At 33.6% G+C, this 18,564-nt stretch overlaps 1 protein-coding gene and 1 long non-coding RNA gene across 2 annotated transcripts; both read left to right on the top strand.

The window, feature by feature from the left end:
- Positions 1-3,663: 3,663 nt before the first annotated feature.
- On the top strand, positions 3,664-8,829 carry LOC130590394 (uncharacterized). Its single transcript, XR_008968266.1, has 4 exons — positions 3,664-3,704; positions 3,814-3,847; positions 4,376-4,433; positions 5,691-8,829. It is a non-coding gene; the product is annotated as an uncharacterized LOC130590394 (long non-coding RNA).
- Positions 8,830-13,015: 4,186 nt separating this feature from the next.
- Positions 13,016-14,769, top strand: LOC104908848 (ethylene-responsive transcription factor WIN1). The gene is made up of 2 exons (XM_010698014.4): positions 13,016-13,377; positions 13,919-14,769. Exons 1-2 carry the CDS (start codon positions 13,295-13,297, stop codon positions 14,484-14,486), a joined length of 651 nt encoding a protein of 216 aa, XP_010696316.1. The 5' UTR covers positions 13,016-13,294; the 3' UTR covers positions 14,487-14,769.
- The last annotated feature ends 3,795 nt before the right edge of the window (positions 14,770-18,564 follow it).

Here is an 18,564-nt window from a genome sequence, read left to right as displayed (position 1 = left end):
GAATGAGTTTCCAGACGTATTTCCGGAAGATATACCGGGAATGCCACCTCAGAGGGAGTTAGAATTCACCATAGACTTAGTTCCTGGAACTGCCCCTATATCAAAAGCACCCTATAGAATGGCTCCAGCAGAGATGAAGGAGCTCAATAGCAACTAGAGGAATTACTCGAGAAAGGGTACATTAGACCTAGTTATTCCCCATGGGGAGCGCCTGTTTTATTCGTAAAGAAGAAGGATGGAAGCTTGAGGCTATGTATTGATTATAGAGATCTTAATAAGGTGACTATTAAGAATAAGTATCCGTTACCGAGGATTGACGACCTATTCGATCAATTAAGAGGAGCTGGAACATTTTCAAAGATAGACTTGAGGTCAGGGTATCACCAACTGCAGATTGGGAGAAGGACATACCAAAGACTGCCTTTAGGACGAGGTATGGTCACTATGAGTTCACCGTGATGCCATTTGGTTTAACCAATGCACCAGCGATGTTTATGGACCTTATGAATAGAGTTTTCGAGAGTATTTGGACAAATTTGTAGTCGTATTCATCGATGATATCCTTATCTATTCGAAGAACAAGGAGGAGCATGAAGAGCACTTGAGATTGGTGTTATCTACACTTAGGGAGAATCAGCTTTACGCAAAGTTCTCGAAGTGCGAATTTTGGATGGAAGAAGTGGCATTTCTTGGCCACATTGTGTCAAAGAAGGGAATTTCCGTAGATCCGTCGAAGATAACCGCAGTGAGCGAATGGCCTAAACCTAGGAATGTTACTGATATAAGGAGTTTCTTGGGTCTAGCTGGCTACTATAGACGTTTTGTGAAGGATTTTCGAGGGTAGCTAAACCAATGACTAGTCTTATGAAGAAGGATACGAAGTTCATATGGACCGAGGAGTGTGAGAAAGCCTTTAAGAAGCTTAAGGAGTTGTTGACTACAGCTCCGATTTTGACGTTACCAGAGGAAAATGCCGAGTTGGAGGTATATAGTGACGCTTCGAAAAATGGTTTAGGGGGTGTATTGATGCAAAATCGAAAGGTTATAGCCTACGCTTCTAGGCAATTGAAACCGTACGAAGTGAATTACCCAACCCATGATCTAGAATTAGCCGCAATAGTGTTTGCTTTGAAGATTTGGCGACACTACTTATATGGAGTGAAGGTGAAGTTGTATACAGATCACAAGAGTCTGAAGTATTTGTATACTCAAAAGGATTTGAATATGAGACAGAGAAGATGGTTAGAGTTGGTGAATGACTATGACTTGAGATCTTATACCATGAAGGAAAGGCAAACGTCGTTGCCGACGCGTTAAGTCGTAAGTCTAGCCATAGTTTAAGTACTTTGGTACTTCCAGAGAAGTTGTGTGACGAGTTTAGGAAGCTCAACATTGAAGTTGTTGGGAGTAGTGGAGTGGAAGCATGCTTAAATGCCATTTCAATCCAGTCAGAATTGAATGAAGAAATTTTAAAGGCTCAAGAAGGGAATGAGGAAATGGAGAAGATAAAGAAGCTCATCGAGGAGAAAAAGACAAAGGAGTTTAGTATCCATGATGATGGAAGTGTCCGATTCAATGGAAGATGGTGCATACCGTCAAGTTGCACCGAATTGAAAGAAAAAGTGATGAAAGAAGGGCGCAACACGACTTATTCTATCCACCCTGGAGGGGATAAATTATATAAGGACTTGAAGCTAATGTTCTGGTGGAACAATATGAAAAGAGAAGTAGCTGAATTTGTTGCTAGGTGTTTGACTTGTCAGAAGGTGAAGAGCGAACACAAGAGACCTCAAGGGACGATTCAACCGTTACCAGTGCCTGAGTGGAAATGGGATGACATAGCAATGGATTTCGTTGTAGGTCTTCCCAAGACAGCGAAAGGTTTCACCAAAGTGTGGGTGATAGTAGATAGACTAACTAAGGTAGCAAAATTTGTTCCAATGAAGGACAATTGGTCGATGGAGCAGTGTGGTAAAGTATATGTGGACCAAGTGGTGAGGCATCATGGAGTTCCTTCCACTATTGTGTCTGATAGAGATTCAAGATTCTTATCTCATTTTTGGGAAGCATTACAGAAAGCTTTTGGGACCGATGTGCTTAAGAGTACAGCTTTTCATCCAGCAACTGATGGTCAATCGGAAGAACCATTCAGACTCTCGAGGATATGTTGAGGGCGTGTGCCTTAGATTACCCTAAGACTTGGGATGAGATGTTGGCTTTAATAGAATTCTCATATAACAATAGCTACCATTCTAGCATTAAGATGGCTCCTTTTGAAGCTTTATACGGTCGAAAATGTCGCAGTCCATTGTGCTGGAACGATATTAGCGAGACGGTTACTTTGGGACCGCAAATGATTGAAGATACCGTAAATCAAGTGAGATATATTCGTGAGAAGATGAGGGCGGCCCAGGATCGTCAAAAGGCCTATGCAGATCAGAATAGAAGAAATAGCGAATATCAAGTAGGCGAGAAAGTCTTACTGAAGGTGTCACCTATGAAAGGGGTGATGCGTTTTGGGCAAAAAGGAAAGCTTAGCCCGAAGTTTATAGGTCCTATGACACATTGAAAGAATTGGAAGATTAGCTTATCGTTTAGATTTGCCGAATAACTTGGGAAAGGTGCATAATGTGTTCCATGTATCCCAACTAAAGAGATATGTGCCCGATAAGTCTCACGTATTAGATCCCGAGATTATAGAAGTGGATGAGACGCTTTCTTTTGAAGAGAGACCAGTAAAGATCTTGGACTCTAAGGTGAGGAGTACAAGAAATAAAGATATAAAGATACTCAAGGTTTTGTGGTCTAACCAGCGTACCGAAGAGGCTACCTGGGAGGCTGAAGACGAGATGAGAAAGAAGTATCCTGAGCTCTTCGACTAGGTGAGTTGAGTTCCGGGACGTAACTCCTTTAAGGGGGGTAGAGTGCGTGCGCGCATTTTGCTAGAAATTAGTAAGAATTTGTTGCATTTGTGCACTATTTTTAGAGTTTTCAAGGAAAAACTTTTCAAGCAAAGTAAGCATTTCATAGTTTGAACATTCAAGGCAAAAGTTTTATTCAGTAGCGTATTATTTGGCTACTTGTTTTATTCAGTAGCGTATTATTTGGCTACTTGTTTTATTCAGTAGCGTATTATTTGGCTACTTGTTTTATCAGTAGCGTATTATTTGGCTACTTGTTTTACTCAGTAGCGTATTATTTGGCTACTTGTTTTACTTAGTAGCGTATTATTTGGCTACTTCTTAAGAAAGAACTATATTATGGCGTAATGCTAATAAAATTTCAAAGTTGAAAGTTTAATAAGAGAGGAGGTTTTGTTAAGTTTCGGGACGAAACTTCTTTTAAGGGGGGTAGACTGTAATCCCCCATATTTTTAAGATATTTAATTAAATAGTTTTAATCATTTTTAATTATTAAAGCTATTTAATTTCAGTATTTAAGAGCAGAAGGGTATTTTGGTCATTTTACCAAAAGAGTTTTTGAGTATTTCCACAAAGAAGTATTTTAGTATTTTCAAGAAAGTATTTTATTAATATTAGTAGGAAGATTATTTTGGAAATTGATCATCAAATGTATTTTGGCAATTTGATGAGTAAGGGCATTTTCTCTTTTACACAAAATGACTACCACTATAAAAAGGGGGAAAACCTAAAGTTTCCCATCTTTTTCCATCTTCTTCACTAGCCACCATTTCTCAAAAAGGAGTAAGTGGGTTTTTTTCCTCTCAAACCTTTGTTCTTCCTCAAGTAAGTTTTTCAAGTAATCTCTTCAATAATTATAGCTTCTAATCTAGTTTTGTTTTTAAATTTATAGGAAGATCTTGCAATTATCAAAGGGAAGCAAAGAGGTAATGATTTTTCTGAAATTTTTGGGGTTTCTTCCTATTTTTTCTCTCTCTTCTCGCCCCTCTCTTTGTTGCGAATTCCGGCCACCACGGTGGTGGTTCGCCGGCGAGCTCCGTCGGAGAAGGGCCACTGCCGGCCAGCAGTAGGTGACGGCGACTGGGCACGAGCGCCGCTGCCACCGTCGCGTCAGTGGTGGTGCGGGTGGTGCTTGTGGTGGCGCCGGTTGGGTTAGTTTTTGAGATTTGTGGTTTTTGAACCACTTGTAAAAAAAAAGAAATTGTTATTATTATTTTAATAATTTACAGCAGTAATTTATTAAGTAAATTAGTAGTTTTTATGAAGTTTTAAGTAGTAGTTGTAGTGGATTTTGCCTACTAGTAAAGGTTTTCAAGTTATGACTTTAAAATAGTTTTTAAAGCCTTTTAAGGAAAAATCAGCTTTATTATTATATTTAAAATGCTGATTTTTATTTATTAGTAGCTTTGAATTGTTGTTGGAAGTACTAATTGATAGTACTTTATTGTTGGTAGGTTTCAAGAATAATTAAAGCCAGTCAAACTTTTGACTGTTGATTTTTGTGTAATCAAGGTACATACACTTTGACCTTGACTTTAGTAGTTTCAAAGGATATAAATATTTTATTGAGCATGAGGAGTAAGGAGAGGCTTATGCCTTGAAATTGTTTGAGTATATGTTGAGAACTTAGAAAGGAGATTAGGAATGGAACTTTTGAGTTATTCCTATATTTGAAAAGCATGTGATTGATGATTATTGCTTTTGAGCATGATTAAAGTTATTAAAGTTACTCTTGAAGTTATGGCTTGCCTATGAATATTTTATTGAGCATGGTCTCATTAGAAGTTTATATTTTATTGAGCATGGTCTCATTAGAAGTTTATATTTTATTGAGCATGGTCTCATTAGAAGTTTAGATTTATTGAGCAAGGTCTCATGAGAATTATATTTGTTGAGCAAGGTCTCACAAGTTTCAAGTTATTGAGCAAGGTCTCACTAGTTAAAGTTATTGAGCAAGGACTCACAAGTAGTTGAATCATTGAGCAATGACTCAATTGATTGGATCATGGATCCTTAAGAAAGTAAGAAAAAGGACTCATGGAGTCATTAAAGTAATAAGATGAGCAAGGTCTCAAAGAATTTAGAATTGAGTTAATTATGGTGTTTGTTGCATTCACTTGTTAAAGAAAGATAAGAAATTGATTTATTTGCTAGATGTATTATTGTGATTGTGTCTCACATAAAGGGGCTTTGGCAATAAAACTCTTGGGATGGATCCCCCATGAGTATTGAACATAAGGGGGAGTTAGTGTGAAACTATACTCCTGCATATAGCTTAGCATGACGATGTTAATGCTTTTATTTTATCGAGCAAGTTTATGGAATTCCAATTATCAAGATCTTTGAGTGGACTAGGTGTCACTCGTATTCTTTATCTCTGAGATGTTGAGTCTAGAGGCTCACTCTCACCCTCGTTCATTACTAACAAGCTTAAAATTCTCGAGTCAAGTTATTTAAAGTTCATGGAACTTTAGTAAGAGGTGTGGGATCTCTTACACAAGAAATAGTAGCCCGTATGACTCCAAGAGGAGGACGGTGCCCGTTCATTGCCAAATAATAATAAAAGAAAGTATTTAGTAAGTTCAGTTATATGCTTGTCGCATGTAGAGTCGTAAGAAGAGCAAGCCGAAGTGATTGAGGATTGCATGCATTATTATTCGCATTAGTTGTTGTGTTATGTACTCAGCGTTGCTGATGTATGTGTTTCTTGTTTTTCTTTTGGTTGTTGTTTTTCCTCAACAACCCTGTGATGATCCATTTGGTGAGCAGAGTTTAGAGAAGAAATTGCAGGTACAAGTTCTTGATGTGCATGGAAATCATAAGCATCCGGATGGGAGTTTAGTACACGAGTACTTTCTTATTTAGGTTATCTTGAATGTTATATTTGACTTTACTTGACCAAGGGGTCAAGGTTTGACTTTTGAAGATGGGACTAGTATGGGATAGTCTCGGAGTTTGTAATTCATTTACATACTTTCTTATTTATGTTGTATTAAAGTATTTTCAGTTTATTTTAAAAGACTTCCGCTGTATTATCTGATTAGCCTTACGTATTATCATGCGTGGCATAACAACTCCCGTAATTTCTCCTAGTTTATAAAAGGAGGAGTCGTGGGGGTGTTACAAAGTGGTTACCAGAGCTCCAAGGTTTATATTACCTTATTTTACAAAAGTTTTCGAACTTAAAAGTATTTCAAAGTCGAATTGCAAAAAGGGAAGGGAATTGCATATGCATATGTACATTGCGTCGCATTAGCCACTAAGACTTTATGTGTCTTAGATTAGTAAGTGCTCTTAGTTCTAGTAGCACTTTTGATGTGTTTTATGTGACTAAGTGTTTGATTGCAACGTGATTGGTATTTTCTACTTGTATGGAGTCCAGTTTGGACTGAAAGGTGTAGTATGACTACAAAGTAGTGCTAGTTTTGCTTTCATCTACTACTCTAGTAAGAGAGTTAGTATAAAAGTTCCTTAGAAAGGAGATTGCGAATTAAATGTCAGTGTGGCATTTGCTTAGTATTTTGACCTAAATTCTGACATGAATTGCAAATTCTTTAATATCAATCAAACAAATTTAAGTCATTTTTTGGGAAATGAAACTTCCTATAAACATTAAATTCCATATATACTAAACGAGCACTTAATAACAACAACAAAATTTACCCGATGTATGAGACTATTAGGGATGGCAATCCAGTCCGAATCCGACCCTACTCCGCTCCAATTCGAAGAAAAAAATCCGAGTTGACTCCGGAAAAAAAAAGTAATCTGACTCCGACTCCGTTTAAAAAATTCGACTCCGAGTCGGAGGAGGGTCGGAGTCGGATCTCATAAAATAATACGACATCCGAATCCGACTCCGACTTTGAGTCAATCAATCCTTTTTTCTTATTTATGTATAATCTGACTTCGACTTTTAGCCAATTGTATTATATAGGATTTTCTCATAGAAAAAATGATTGTTAAAAATAATAGTAATAATTAAATTATTTGTACTATATAAGATTTTCATATGATGATTAGAATAAATTGTAACGATTAAATTATTGTATTATAGAAGACTATTCTATTATAAAAAATAGGAAGAAACATAAGTCGGATCAGGTTCGGAGTCGGATGTTCGGATTTTAAGTCGGATGTCCGGATTTTAAGTCGGGTCGGATCTCGGAGTCGGATGTTCGGATTTTAAGTCGGGTCGGATTCGGATTGTCAAAGCCGGATGTCGGAGTCGGACTCAGATTTAAAATCCGACTTTCTGTAGGGTCGGAGTCGGATTATGCATAATCCGGTCCAAGTCCGACCCGTTGCCATTCCTAGACACTATGACTCTATGAGTATATGCTAGATTTACTGTAGAAAGAGTGTTACTCATCGTGAAGTGAACAACGTGTTCACTAGTAAAAAGCCCAAAGCAATGTTTGACCCATAACATTATAATTTACCAGTTTGACCCAAACGATGGTTTTGATTATGGGTTTGGTCAGTTCCAATTCTAATGAAACTTGGGCTGTTGGGCAATTCACTTATACAAGACGAAATTTTTTACCAACAACCAAATGAATAAACAGTACGAATAGTGTGGACGAATTCAAATTGTTACAATGATACCATATCATCAGGATTTTAAACCAAAACTATCTATTGGTAATTGGTCTATTTTTATAATTATATTTAATCTAAAATGCTAAAATAAATCATCCATATATTACAAATTGTTTATTCAAAGTCATCCTTTAAATTTTCCCGATAACCGTTATTTTGTAAATTATCACTATGTCGACATATTCAAACACTTGTACTAGACCGACGTTCTTTCCCTTTTAATTAAATTAAGATAGATTGAAGATTTAATGTGTGAATATACGCTATGCTAAATCAGAGGTTTTGATATTGGATTGTGTTAATATGAACTTAAAATTAAGGATCTTCGAATCAAAATGTTACTTTAAGGGTGCCTTTATTTGAACTATAATTCATCTTGTAAATTTTAAAGTTAAAAATATGATATATTTGATAAGTTTGCTAGACCTCAAAAATACATGGTATAAAATCCCTTTAATACTTCTTGTTCTTATATATGCTTCACACAAAAAACTACTTATCTATTTTTGGTGCATGTTAGAACTCTATATATTATTTTTGTCGAGATTATAGCATCACATAGCAAATTTCTTGAGAAAGAAAAGCCTAATCTACATCATGACAAATTTAGCTCTATCAGTAAAACATTAGATCTAGTACATATTGTAACATGAGTTCTTTTATCTACATATTCGAAAGCGACCTCGCTATGTTTTTTTTTTTTTTTTTTTTGATTGGGAAATTAAGTTAACCCAAGGGCTAACCCCTACCAAGGTTACTAGCCTTGTAGGAACAACCAACACATTGGCTGGTAAAGCATGCAAAGCATGCTAAGGAAATACCCCAACATAATGCTGGGGGTAAGGATCGAACCCATGACCTCAAGGATCAGAGGGGAGTGAGCGACCTCGCTATGTATGCAACTCAAACTATTATGTTGTACGAAATTAAGATGTTTCTAAAAAAGTTGCACCACGTAAAAGGTTTGATAAAATATTCTGGTAATTCTACAAGATAGGGAAAAATGATTTTTCTTTATTCTGGTTACATTACAACCTTACAAATTAAAGGTTATGCTATAAATTAAAGTTGTTCCTTCAACAACATTGCATGAATATGAATGGTGACTTAATGAAGGCACGATGATATTTTTGTACTAAGATAACTACTCCTGAGTCCTGCCATACTTTTCATTTAGGAGTAGTTAATAAAAATGTTTGGTTATGGTGACCTATCCCTCTCAAACGTTAAAAGATTGTTTGGAATTGAGAGGAAAACATATTCATAGAAATGATTTTTACATACTGTATTTCTTTATTTGATTTAATTTGTAAAGTGTGTAATATATTTTTCCATGGATGATAAAGAGTCTCAAACTTGGAACATATTGTTGTTTTCTAGAGGAAGGAATCCCACATTTCCCTCTTTATTCCTTGCCGCTTGATCTTTCTCTCCTCCAATTCATCATATCCTCTCTATTATTGTTTCTTCTTTCGTTTCTCTAACTTTTCTCGAGAGAAATCAAACTTTTAATTGTTGAAAAATTACAACAAAAAAAAATAATATATGTTGCTATCTATCAACAATTGAAAATTTTGTTGCCATAATTTGTTTCTATAATGCTCTAATTTTTGTAGCGTATTTACAAGTTAGAACAGTTTCAATTTAACCATCTCTTGTACTCCATTATAATAATTATTTCCCTAATCTTGCATGTTTTTCTTATATAAATATATTAAAAAGGCGTGCATAAACAAAAAAAATGTGCCACGTGGCGCTCTCCATATGAAGTTTTAGTTCATGTAATCCATGTACAATAAAAAAATTTAGAAATTGCATAGTATATGGTTTAATCCCAAGATCTCAAGTACATATACTAAAGTCTTAACCACTAGACTAAGTTGTATTTAGTGTTACTATCATACATTATTATATTAATAAATGAAATTTTTTCTTACCCCGGACATAACTCAGGCCTAATAACTAGTTAAATATTCCTAACCCAATCCCATATAATATTTAATGATTTTTCTTGAGCAAGAAAAAGTACTAAGTGGATGTCTACTTCACGCAGCACTTTGAGGACCATTCACTAATTTCACTACAGGCATGACTTTTCTCAATTTTGTATTTACATTTATGGTAGCTCGTAAGGAATATTGTGATTAATGATTTCTTTTGCTTATTATGCACTTGGATTGTGTGGTTTTCCAACATGTCAATAGCTATTGATCGAAATAGAAATTAGAATGAAACCTTAGTGGTAACTGGTATCATTGAATTTGTAATCAGAATTAAGACGTACAGGTAATAATGATAGCAATAGAGATCTTATGTCCCGTATGCATGGTAATTCATATATTGTCCAAAATAACTCTAACTCCTCATCCAATTACATAAAAGATCATATTACTCTCTCCGTTTACTAAAGATTTCCCTACTTTTCGTTATATTCGTTTTTTTAAAAAAATCTTCCTTCTTAAACTTTATTCTGTCTATTTGTTAAAGGTTTATTCACCTTTCCACACTACTTTATATCACTTGTTAGACCCACATAATTTTACACGCTCTCACAAGTCACAACTATATTATCTTCCCTATTCGAATAAATAAATATGTTTTCAGTCTTTCACACCCTCTCTCCTCCTTGCCTTGATATATGTTGCTACAATAATAAGAAATCTTTAGAAAACGAGAAGAGTAATTTGAGTTAGTGAAGTCACAAACTCATAAAAGAATGGGATTAAAGATGTGAAATACATATAATGATATAAAGCACTAAAATGGGACATAAGGGACACCAAATATAAGAAAGGGAAGAAAAAGATTGGTTCATCTACTTAGTACGATAAAGATAAAAAATAATTAAGCCAAGGTTATGCTTTAACTGTCCGTTTGATAATCGTTAATAAATTGCGGTAACGGAAATGAATTTTAAGTGTAATTTTATTAGGGAAAGTACCCTTAAAATCTCCATGGGTGAGGCATTTTTTCTCCATGGGCAAGCAATCTCACTCCTAAACTTGTGTTTTTGTCTCCAAGGGGAAGCAATTTTCATTACCACTCATTACCACCTACAAGGTGGTATTGGATGAGAATGAAAATTCAAGAATGAAAGTGAACACTTTAGGATAAATTAGCATTACCATGAGAATGGACAATGATATTTTTCAGTTTTCACAAATTTACACACAAATCCATTCCCATTACCACCATTGTGACCAACTACCAAACGGGCCGTAATAGTATTCTTGACTTGATCTTATCTTTATAAATTGAGAGAAAAATATATATATAATAAATGACTCGGTCATTTAATTGCTATATGAGAAACTTATTATTGGCCTCAATCCTCAAATCTCAAAAAAACAATACATACAATATTGTGATTATAAGTCTCAAATCTCAACAAAACACTTCATACAATATTGTGACTATATCTTATGTCGTCATACTTAATTAGCTATCTAGCTTGTTGCACTCCTCCAAAGTCCAAACTGCGGATGAAAATAAGTAGCCGTTTGATTGAATATAGGACTTTAGGAGTAATCTATACAAATATATTAAAAGACATGCAAAAACGAGAAATTGTGTCACGTGGCGTTCTCCTTTTAGAGTTTTAGTTCATGTAATTCATGTACAATAAAAAAAATTTAGAAATTGTGTAGTATATGGTTTGATCTGGAGACCTCAAGTACATATACTAAAGTCTTGACCACTAGGCTAAGTTGTATTTAGTGTTATTATTATAAAGTATATATGATATTAATAAATGAAATGTTTTCTTACCCGCCGGGCATAACCCGGGACGTAATAACTAGTATGAAACTAAAAGTAGCGTTTCTCATGTAATTCCATTTTCTACAAAATGATAGAGTTTCTTTGAATGGGTGGATTACGAGAAGTATAGTTTTCCACAAGAAACTGTACATACTCATAGTAAGGCCTAGGCAAAACTAGATTTTAGAGAGCTATCATCTACCAAAAAGGTAGAAATTCATGCATGTTTTGCTAGGTTGTGGGGATGGATTCTTGCATGATGGAGTGGTTATGAGTTGCCTGGCTTGAAGTCGTAAAAGTTTTTAGGATTAATATATACTTTCGTTTTTTTTTTTTTTACTTGCATCACTTGTGTTTGCATAAGGACTAAGAATAAAATAGAGATAGAGATAGAGATAGAGATAGATAAAAAAGAAACCAATTTGTTGGAGCCTGAAAGAGAGAATATATTACAAAAAATAGAAACGATGTAAAAATAGGAAATTGCCAAAAGTGAAAAACAATGAAAGTAAAAAAAAAGGAGGAAATATATAAGTTCAGAGGCTCCCATGATAAGATGTAAAATGTGATTGTATTTAGATCATTTGATGGATCAATGGGTAATGTAGGTCCATGGAGATTAGATCTTTGCTTTGCATATAAGAGAAGAATTTCATGTGTTAGATAAACTAAATTGACAATGCCTTTTAAAATTTACTATATATGGATAAATACTAGTTATATGATCCACCAAAATTCGATTCAATCTCTATGGTTATAGGGCTTATTCACACATGGACAAATAATACTGAGATGCACACATCATAGTACAACATAACAATACAATCCTTTATCTCAATTCTCACTTCTGTAAGGAATAAATTATTTATTACACTTTACTCTAAATGTACGTAAATTAATTTCATTGGTCAAAATATTAGAATTGGTAGTCACAAAATAAAGTGGATAAAAATCAAACAACAAAATAGATATTCTTTATCTTTTTTTTAGTTGCTTCACTTTTACTTCTGCACTATATCTACATATGTAACCTATTTGAAACTTATATTTTTTCTATATATATTTAAAACATGTATTATCATGTAAGATGTTGAATTTCTGACAATGAATATTTTCATAAAATCAACATTTCATAATTATATACAAATTGCTAATAATATATATTATTTATATTATCTTATACATCTACATTGATTCATATGAACCGATCATTTCTTAAACATTATCCATAAAACCTGTTAACATATATAAGTATTCATTTTATATAGAAATATAAGACTTTTATACATTCATCTTGGTAATTAAAAAGTCGATTCCACATTTAAAATCTAAACTTCCATATAATTATATATTTCCATCCTAATAGTTAACATATATATACTTCATTACTTCCATGCATGTTAGCACATTATTCTCATAACAAAGGTTAGATTCACTAAGTAAATTAATAACCCCTCTCATATTAAACTCGTGGACTCACTAAAAGAATAAGATATGGAAGCATCATACCCTTACGTGGTGCTCGATACACAAATCAAACAAAACATCCTTTTGCTCTCTTCATTTATCATTTGCTTTTCCATTGGGTCCCTCCACTACTTTGGATTTATGAATTAAAGCTATGAACTAAGGTTAATTTTTCACCCACAAATTCAATTAGGGCAGGTAGAACATATAAATGCATCAATGTACACTATAGTTTTTTTTATCACTTTTATTTTCTTCCCATTTCTCATAATATAAATAATTCCACCGACAACTCACATTTCATAGAAGCATATTATATCCTGTACTACTACTACTTTTCTCTAAGTCTTAACTTGTGTTTATTAAATACTTCATTTCTCCCTCGTACGGCTACAATTGAGTGTAGTAGGGAGTAGTAGTATATCTTTGCAACAACTCACTGCACGAAATATCAATTATGTTTATTGTTGGTTCCATCTGTTTTGCCTAGGAATCGAGGTAAGAAGTTGTGGAGGGGAGAGTGATAGTTAGATAATAGATTCATCATGGTACTTCCATCAAAGAAGTTCAGAGGCGTCAGGCAACGCCAGTGGGGCTCTTGGGTTTCAGAAATTCGCCACCCTTTATTGTAAGTTCATTCTTTAGTTCACTACCACATAAAAAAAGCCGAAAATATTTTATTTATTTCGAAACAAAAGAAGTATAACTATTATTATTATCTATGATATAGTATTCTATGTTAGGTTATAGATTTTGGTAATGTGGTTTATTTTTTCTAGAATTATAATTTTAGCTGGATGTTATTATTGTTATATATATATATAAAAAGCTCATTTTGAATATTCCTTGATATAACTTGTAGTGCATTAGAATTTAGACGTTTCATAGATCACATAGCTTTCTTTAGTTTTTTTTTTTTTAATTTTATCCATATGAGCCACGAAGGCGGTACAAAGTACAAAGAAGGGGAGGGGGGATTTGAACCTGTGACTTATCATTCACAACACCTCAATCTTAACCACTAGGCCAAGACATCCTTGGTATAACTTCCTTTAGTTTTGTTAGTCGTTTTATGACATATATTATATGTTTCCTTTTTCTAATACTCCTAATATATATGGTGATTAGTTTGAACATCCAAATAATTGAAATGCTCTTGTTAAATGTAGGAAGAAGAGGGTGTGGTTAGGTACATTTGAAACAGCAGAAGAAGCAGCAAGAGCATACGATCAAGCAGCCATACTAATGAATGGTCAAAATGCAAAAACAAATTTTCCAAGAGATCAAATAAACCATTCTTCAAGTACTAACAATGGTTCAAAATCTAATAATGCAAATAACCAAGAAACAACACCTTTTAATTCAACATTATCAGAGATACTTAGTGCTAAACTCAAGAAATATTGCAAAGATCCTTCTCCTTCACTCACTTGTCTTCGACTCGATACCGATAATTCTCACATTGGTGTATGGCAAAAGAGAGCTGGAAGTTGTTCTAGCTCGAGCTGGGTAATGAGGGTTGAACTTGGAAAATCCGCAATCGTATCAAAGGAAAATACTACCAATAATAATACAAGTATCTTGATTGATGAAGAAAGTTCACCATTATCAACTTCTTCTTCTAATTCTTCAAGTTTATTAGAAGCAGGAAGTGAAATGAGTGAAGAAGATAAAGCTGCGTTGCAAATGATAGAAGAGCTTCTTAATTGGAACCCTCCTCCAACTTCATTTACTTAAACTCATAGTTATCATAATAATCAGTAATTAACTATGGAGTAATGGCTAGGTTTAACGTATTACGTACGTATACTTCTATACGTTTATAAATTATATCTATACTTCTATGTAGAATCATGCATATTAGAATTTTCATAAGATCATATTGATTATGACTTATGAGGTCAATATCAAGTTAGTAATGGGATATTTAATATATATTGTAATGTTAGTTTCATATTGTATTAGTCTTGAATATGTACATATGATAAATTGAGTGAATACATATATATATTTCCTTTAACTTGGACCAGTTTAATCATATGAAAATTTGTATGTATATTTATTTAAGGATTTTTTAACAAGGATAATACAAACTTTTTCCCGTTCTCTCGCACTAATACAAACTTTTAATTATTTTTTAATAATACAAACTTTTGATCAAAATTCCTCCGGTAGTAGGACAATACCGGTTGTTAACTTATTGTAGAAGGTAACAAGCTGAGGTGGTTTAGGTGGGTGGGAAGTTGGGGGAGGAGGGAGGACGAAGAAAGATCATTTTGTAATTTTTTTTTGACCTGTTTTACCGGTTACAAGTCAACTTGACCTACTAGAGGAATGTTGAAGTAAAGTTTGTATTATTAAAAAATAATCAAAAGTTTATATTATTGCGAGAGAACTAGCAAAAGTTTGTATTATTGTAGTTAAGAAAATCCTTTATTTAATCGTATATGAAATACGAATAATGTGAAATTCTTATCTCTTAGGTGTCATTGTTAATTTTTTTATATCTTTACACTCAATATTGGTGAAAGATTCAAAACATTGATCACCATATTCATGACCCAACTGTTATTATGAATCTTTTTTTAAAAATAATTTACTAATTACAACATACATAAAGAAATTAATGATAAAAAATGTCATTAAAGATCATGTAAAAGAAGGTTGAGAAAAAAATGTGTGTATGTGTGGGGGAGAGCCTTTTTTTTTTTTACATATTCTTTCAATCTTTAAATTTTATGGATTTTACATCTAATCTCTATATGCTACTTTTTTTCAAGTACTTTTACTCTATATGTTCTCTTATTTCCGTACATTATTTCTAATTAAAAAGCATATTTGAATATATTTGTATAATAAATACTATATGGTTTGGTTTGAACTTTTTTGGTATAAGGCCTTGTTAGGCCTTTTTCTTTGTTGGGAGGGGTCCTTCCTAGAGTATTTGCCTCTCTTGAAGAGATTATACGCTTGTAAATTTGATTTGTGATAATGAAAGCTTGATTACTTAACCAAATATATATTTGTTGTTTCTTGATGTGATTTTGTCAACGTTTCACCAGAAAAGCGATAATTGATGGTATCATCATAGTTCACCAGAAAAACGATAATTGATGATGTTATCATAGTAATTAAACATAGTTTTCAACATGTCTTAATAATATGGTTTTAAAGTAATCATTATATGTATTACAAACAAAATTGACATGTTTTTGTTTCAGTCTGTGTTGGCTTGTTATCATAAATCCTCTATTTTTCTTTTCAAATGTCTCGTTATTTATCAAAACTTGAAAAAAAGTTCTACATGTAATATGTACCAGTAGGAACTCACACTCGGTTGGAACCGTCCCATTTTTAATGCTCTCAGTCCAAAATTTTCAAACCTAATCGATCTGGGTCAGGTTTGGGTGAAAATGTTGTTGAATTGTGTTCGGGTTCCATAGACCATTAATAAATTTTTTCCAACAAAAAACATTGATATTGCAAAATGCAATTAATCAACTCAAAATTATAAGTCTATATTCTCTAGTAAATAAATTTATATGATGAAATTAAGGAGAATTAGCAAATGATTTTTTTTAATATTATTGTTATATACTGAAGTAAGTATATGATAGTGGGCATCTTTGAAGTATTTAATAGTCTTGTGTAGTAAATTTTTGAATTGAAATTATTCAAGTAGTATTTTCTTGAGGTAGAATTTATTACCTCATTCAATAATAAGTATTAATAGTTGAACTTAGCACGAACGTCGTGTTATATATATAAAAAAAGTTCGGAGTATATATTAAGGGTATTGAAAATAATAAAAATCCTAATGATCCATTTCAGACCCATATTGGACCAATGACCCGTTAGATCGAGAGGATCTTATACTAACTAAAGGCTACCCATGTAAAGGGCACAAAGCTTATTAATTTGGACATAGTTTTTTTATTTTTTATGCAAACTTAATTTGAACATAGTGAATTAGTGACGAAATATAGTTTTTCCAAGTAGTTGGTTTGGTCATGAATGCACCAAAAAAAAAAGGTTATCAGCTAGCGCCTAGCTGTATAAAAATGTACTTTCTTCTTCATATGAGGACACATCATGATACTTTCATCAGCTAATAGATACTGGGTTGGGTATTAGTCCCTCAATAAATGATCTAAACTGAAGTTGACATGTCGTAATCAAGGTCCATAATTGGTTGAGCAAGATGTTGACATATACTTGGCATCAAATTTATGGTAAATTCTTAATATCCAATAAGGGAAGAATGAAACAAAACTAGGGGGCAAGCATTTATTATCTTGGTGGGAGGTGATCATCAGTTTTGGAAAATTATCAATATTAAACAACATAAAATCACATCAGCGGAAATTTTCTCATAGTAGTCCTTAAGTTTAGGGAGTAATCTTCACTTGGTATGAGATAAATTTATGAAGTAGTAAGAGATTATATAGGCAAATCATAACGGGTGTTTTAGATTTTAATTGAAATTTAAGTTCGTAGCTCTAGTTATGCAATTTTTATTATTTTTTAAAAGAGAAATTTAAGTAATTGAAGGTCAAACGTCATCTACATTAGGTATTAACAAAAAACAAAAGACAATCAAACAAGATTAGATCAATCTCGTCTTGGGTAAAATTATAATGAATCAGATCGACCAAAGTAGCACAGACTCCTTGTATTTTCTGAATCTTGCCACTACTATTTTTAGATCAGTCTATCATTCTGACATAGTTTGGAGAATAACATTCTTGATCTAACAATATTGATCGTGATCGAGTTTCTAATACCTTCATGTTGATAGTCTTGAACTTTGACCAATGAGAATAGTTTCTCATACCCACAAACAAATAAACAAGACCCATATCTCCCATAACTCCATAAGGGAGAAATAAACCTCCACGATAGAGACAAAAAATCCACATAGCAAGATTTAAGAAATTCTCATAAGGAGAGACTAATTTATTCAACAAAACAAGAAAATAAAGTAATTAAAAAGTGAAAACAAGAATGGAAACGGACCTTGCCCCCGTCAAAAAAAAAAAGGTCCTTGCCATGGATGAGAACATCCATGTTAGCCCTTCACAGACGCAGAAGGAAAAAAAGGAGGAAAGGGGACGCGAGAGAGAAAAGGAAAGATTAGGATTTTTGCTCTCGTTATGCAAATATGCAATTGGTAGCTCTACTTAGAGACCATACAAATTACCAAAGTATCGAAATTAATGGGTAGTGGAAAATATATTGGCTCGAATTCGAATATCCTTAACGTAAAAGTTTTGGCACTTTGAGAGAGCAATGAAGGGACTTTTTCTTTGGTATAAAACAATTGATAGTGAAGGGACAATCTTTTATGTCATCAATACAACATGACGTTAATGGAAGATTCTTTGGTCACTTCAAAGTAAAATATAATTTCAAATGTTGAGCAAGATGTTCATCAATTCTTACCCACCACCTCCTTCCAACAACCACCACTCAACCCACTAGCATTACCACCCACAAACCGCCAATCAAAACACCCACCATAACCACCCAATTCACCCACCACCCAACCCACTACCTTAAATCCTATCTCCTACCACCCAACCCACCACCTGAAACCCTAATAGTAAAGCTAACAACAAGGCTCAAAAGCCCGCTTTCAATCCTAGTCACAACAATCACCATTAGAGAAAACCTTTTGCTTTTGAAGGACTCAAGGGAGGGGGTACCCATAAAACTCTTTGTCTCGTAGAAACGACGTGGCATTAAAGTAAGGGCACGTCCCAGTGCGATTCATGATGGACGGCGAGATCATTTCCGAGAGGCGGTTGGAGAAAAC

The sequence above is a fragment of the Beta vulgaris genome, chromosome 2, assembly GCF_026745355.1.
Source record: "Beta vulgaris subsp. vulgaris cultivar EL10 chromosome 2, EL10.2, whole genome shotgun sequence".
Classification (NCBI taxonomy): domain Eukaryota; kingdom Viridiplantae; phylum Streptophyta; class Magnoliopsida; order Caryophyllales; family Amaranthaceae; genus Beta; species Beta vulgaris.
This window is presented reverse-complemented; position numbering and strand designations above follow the sequence as displayed.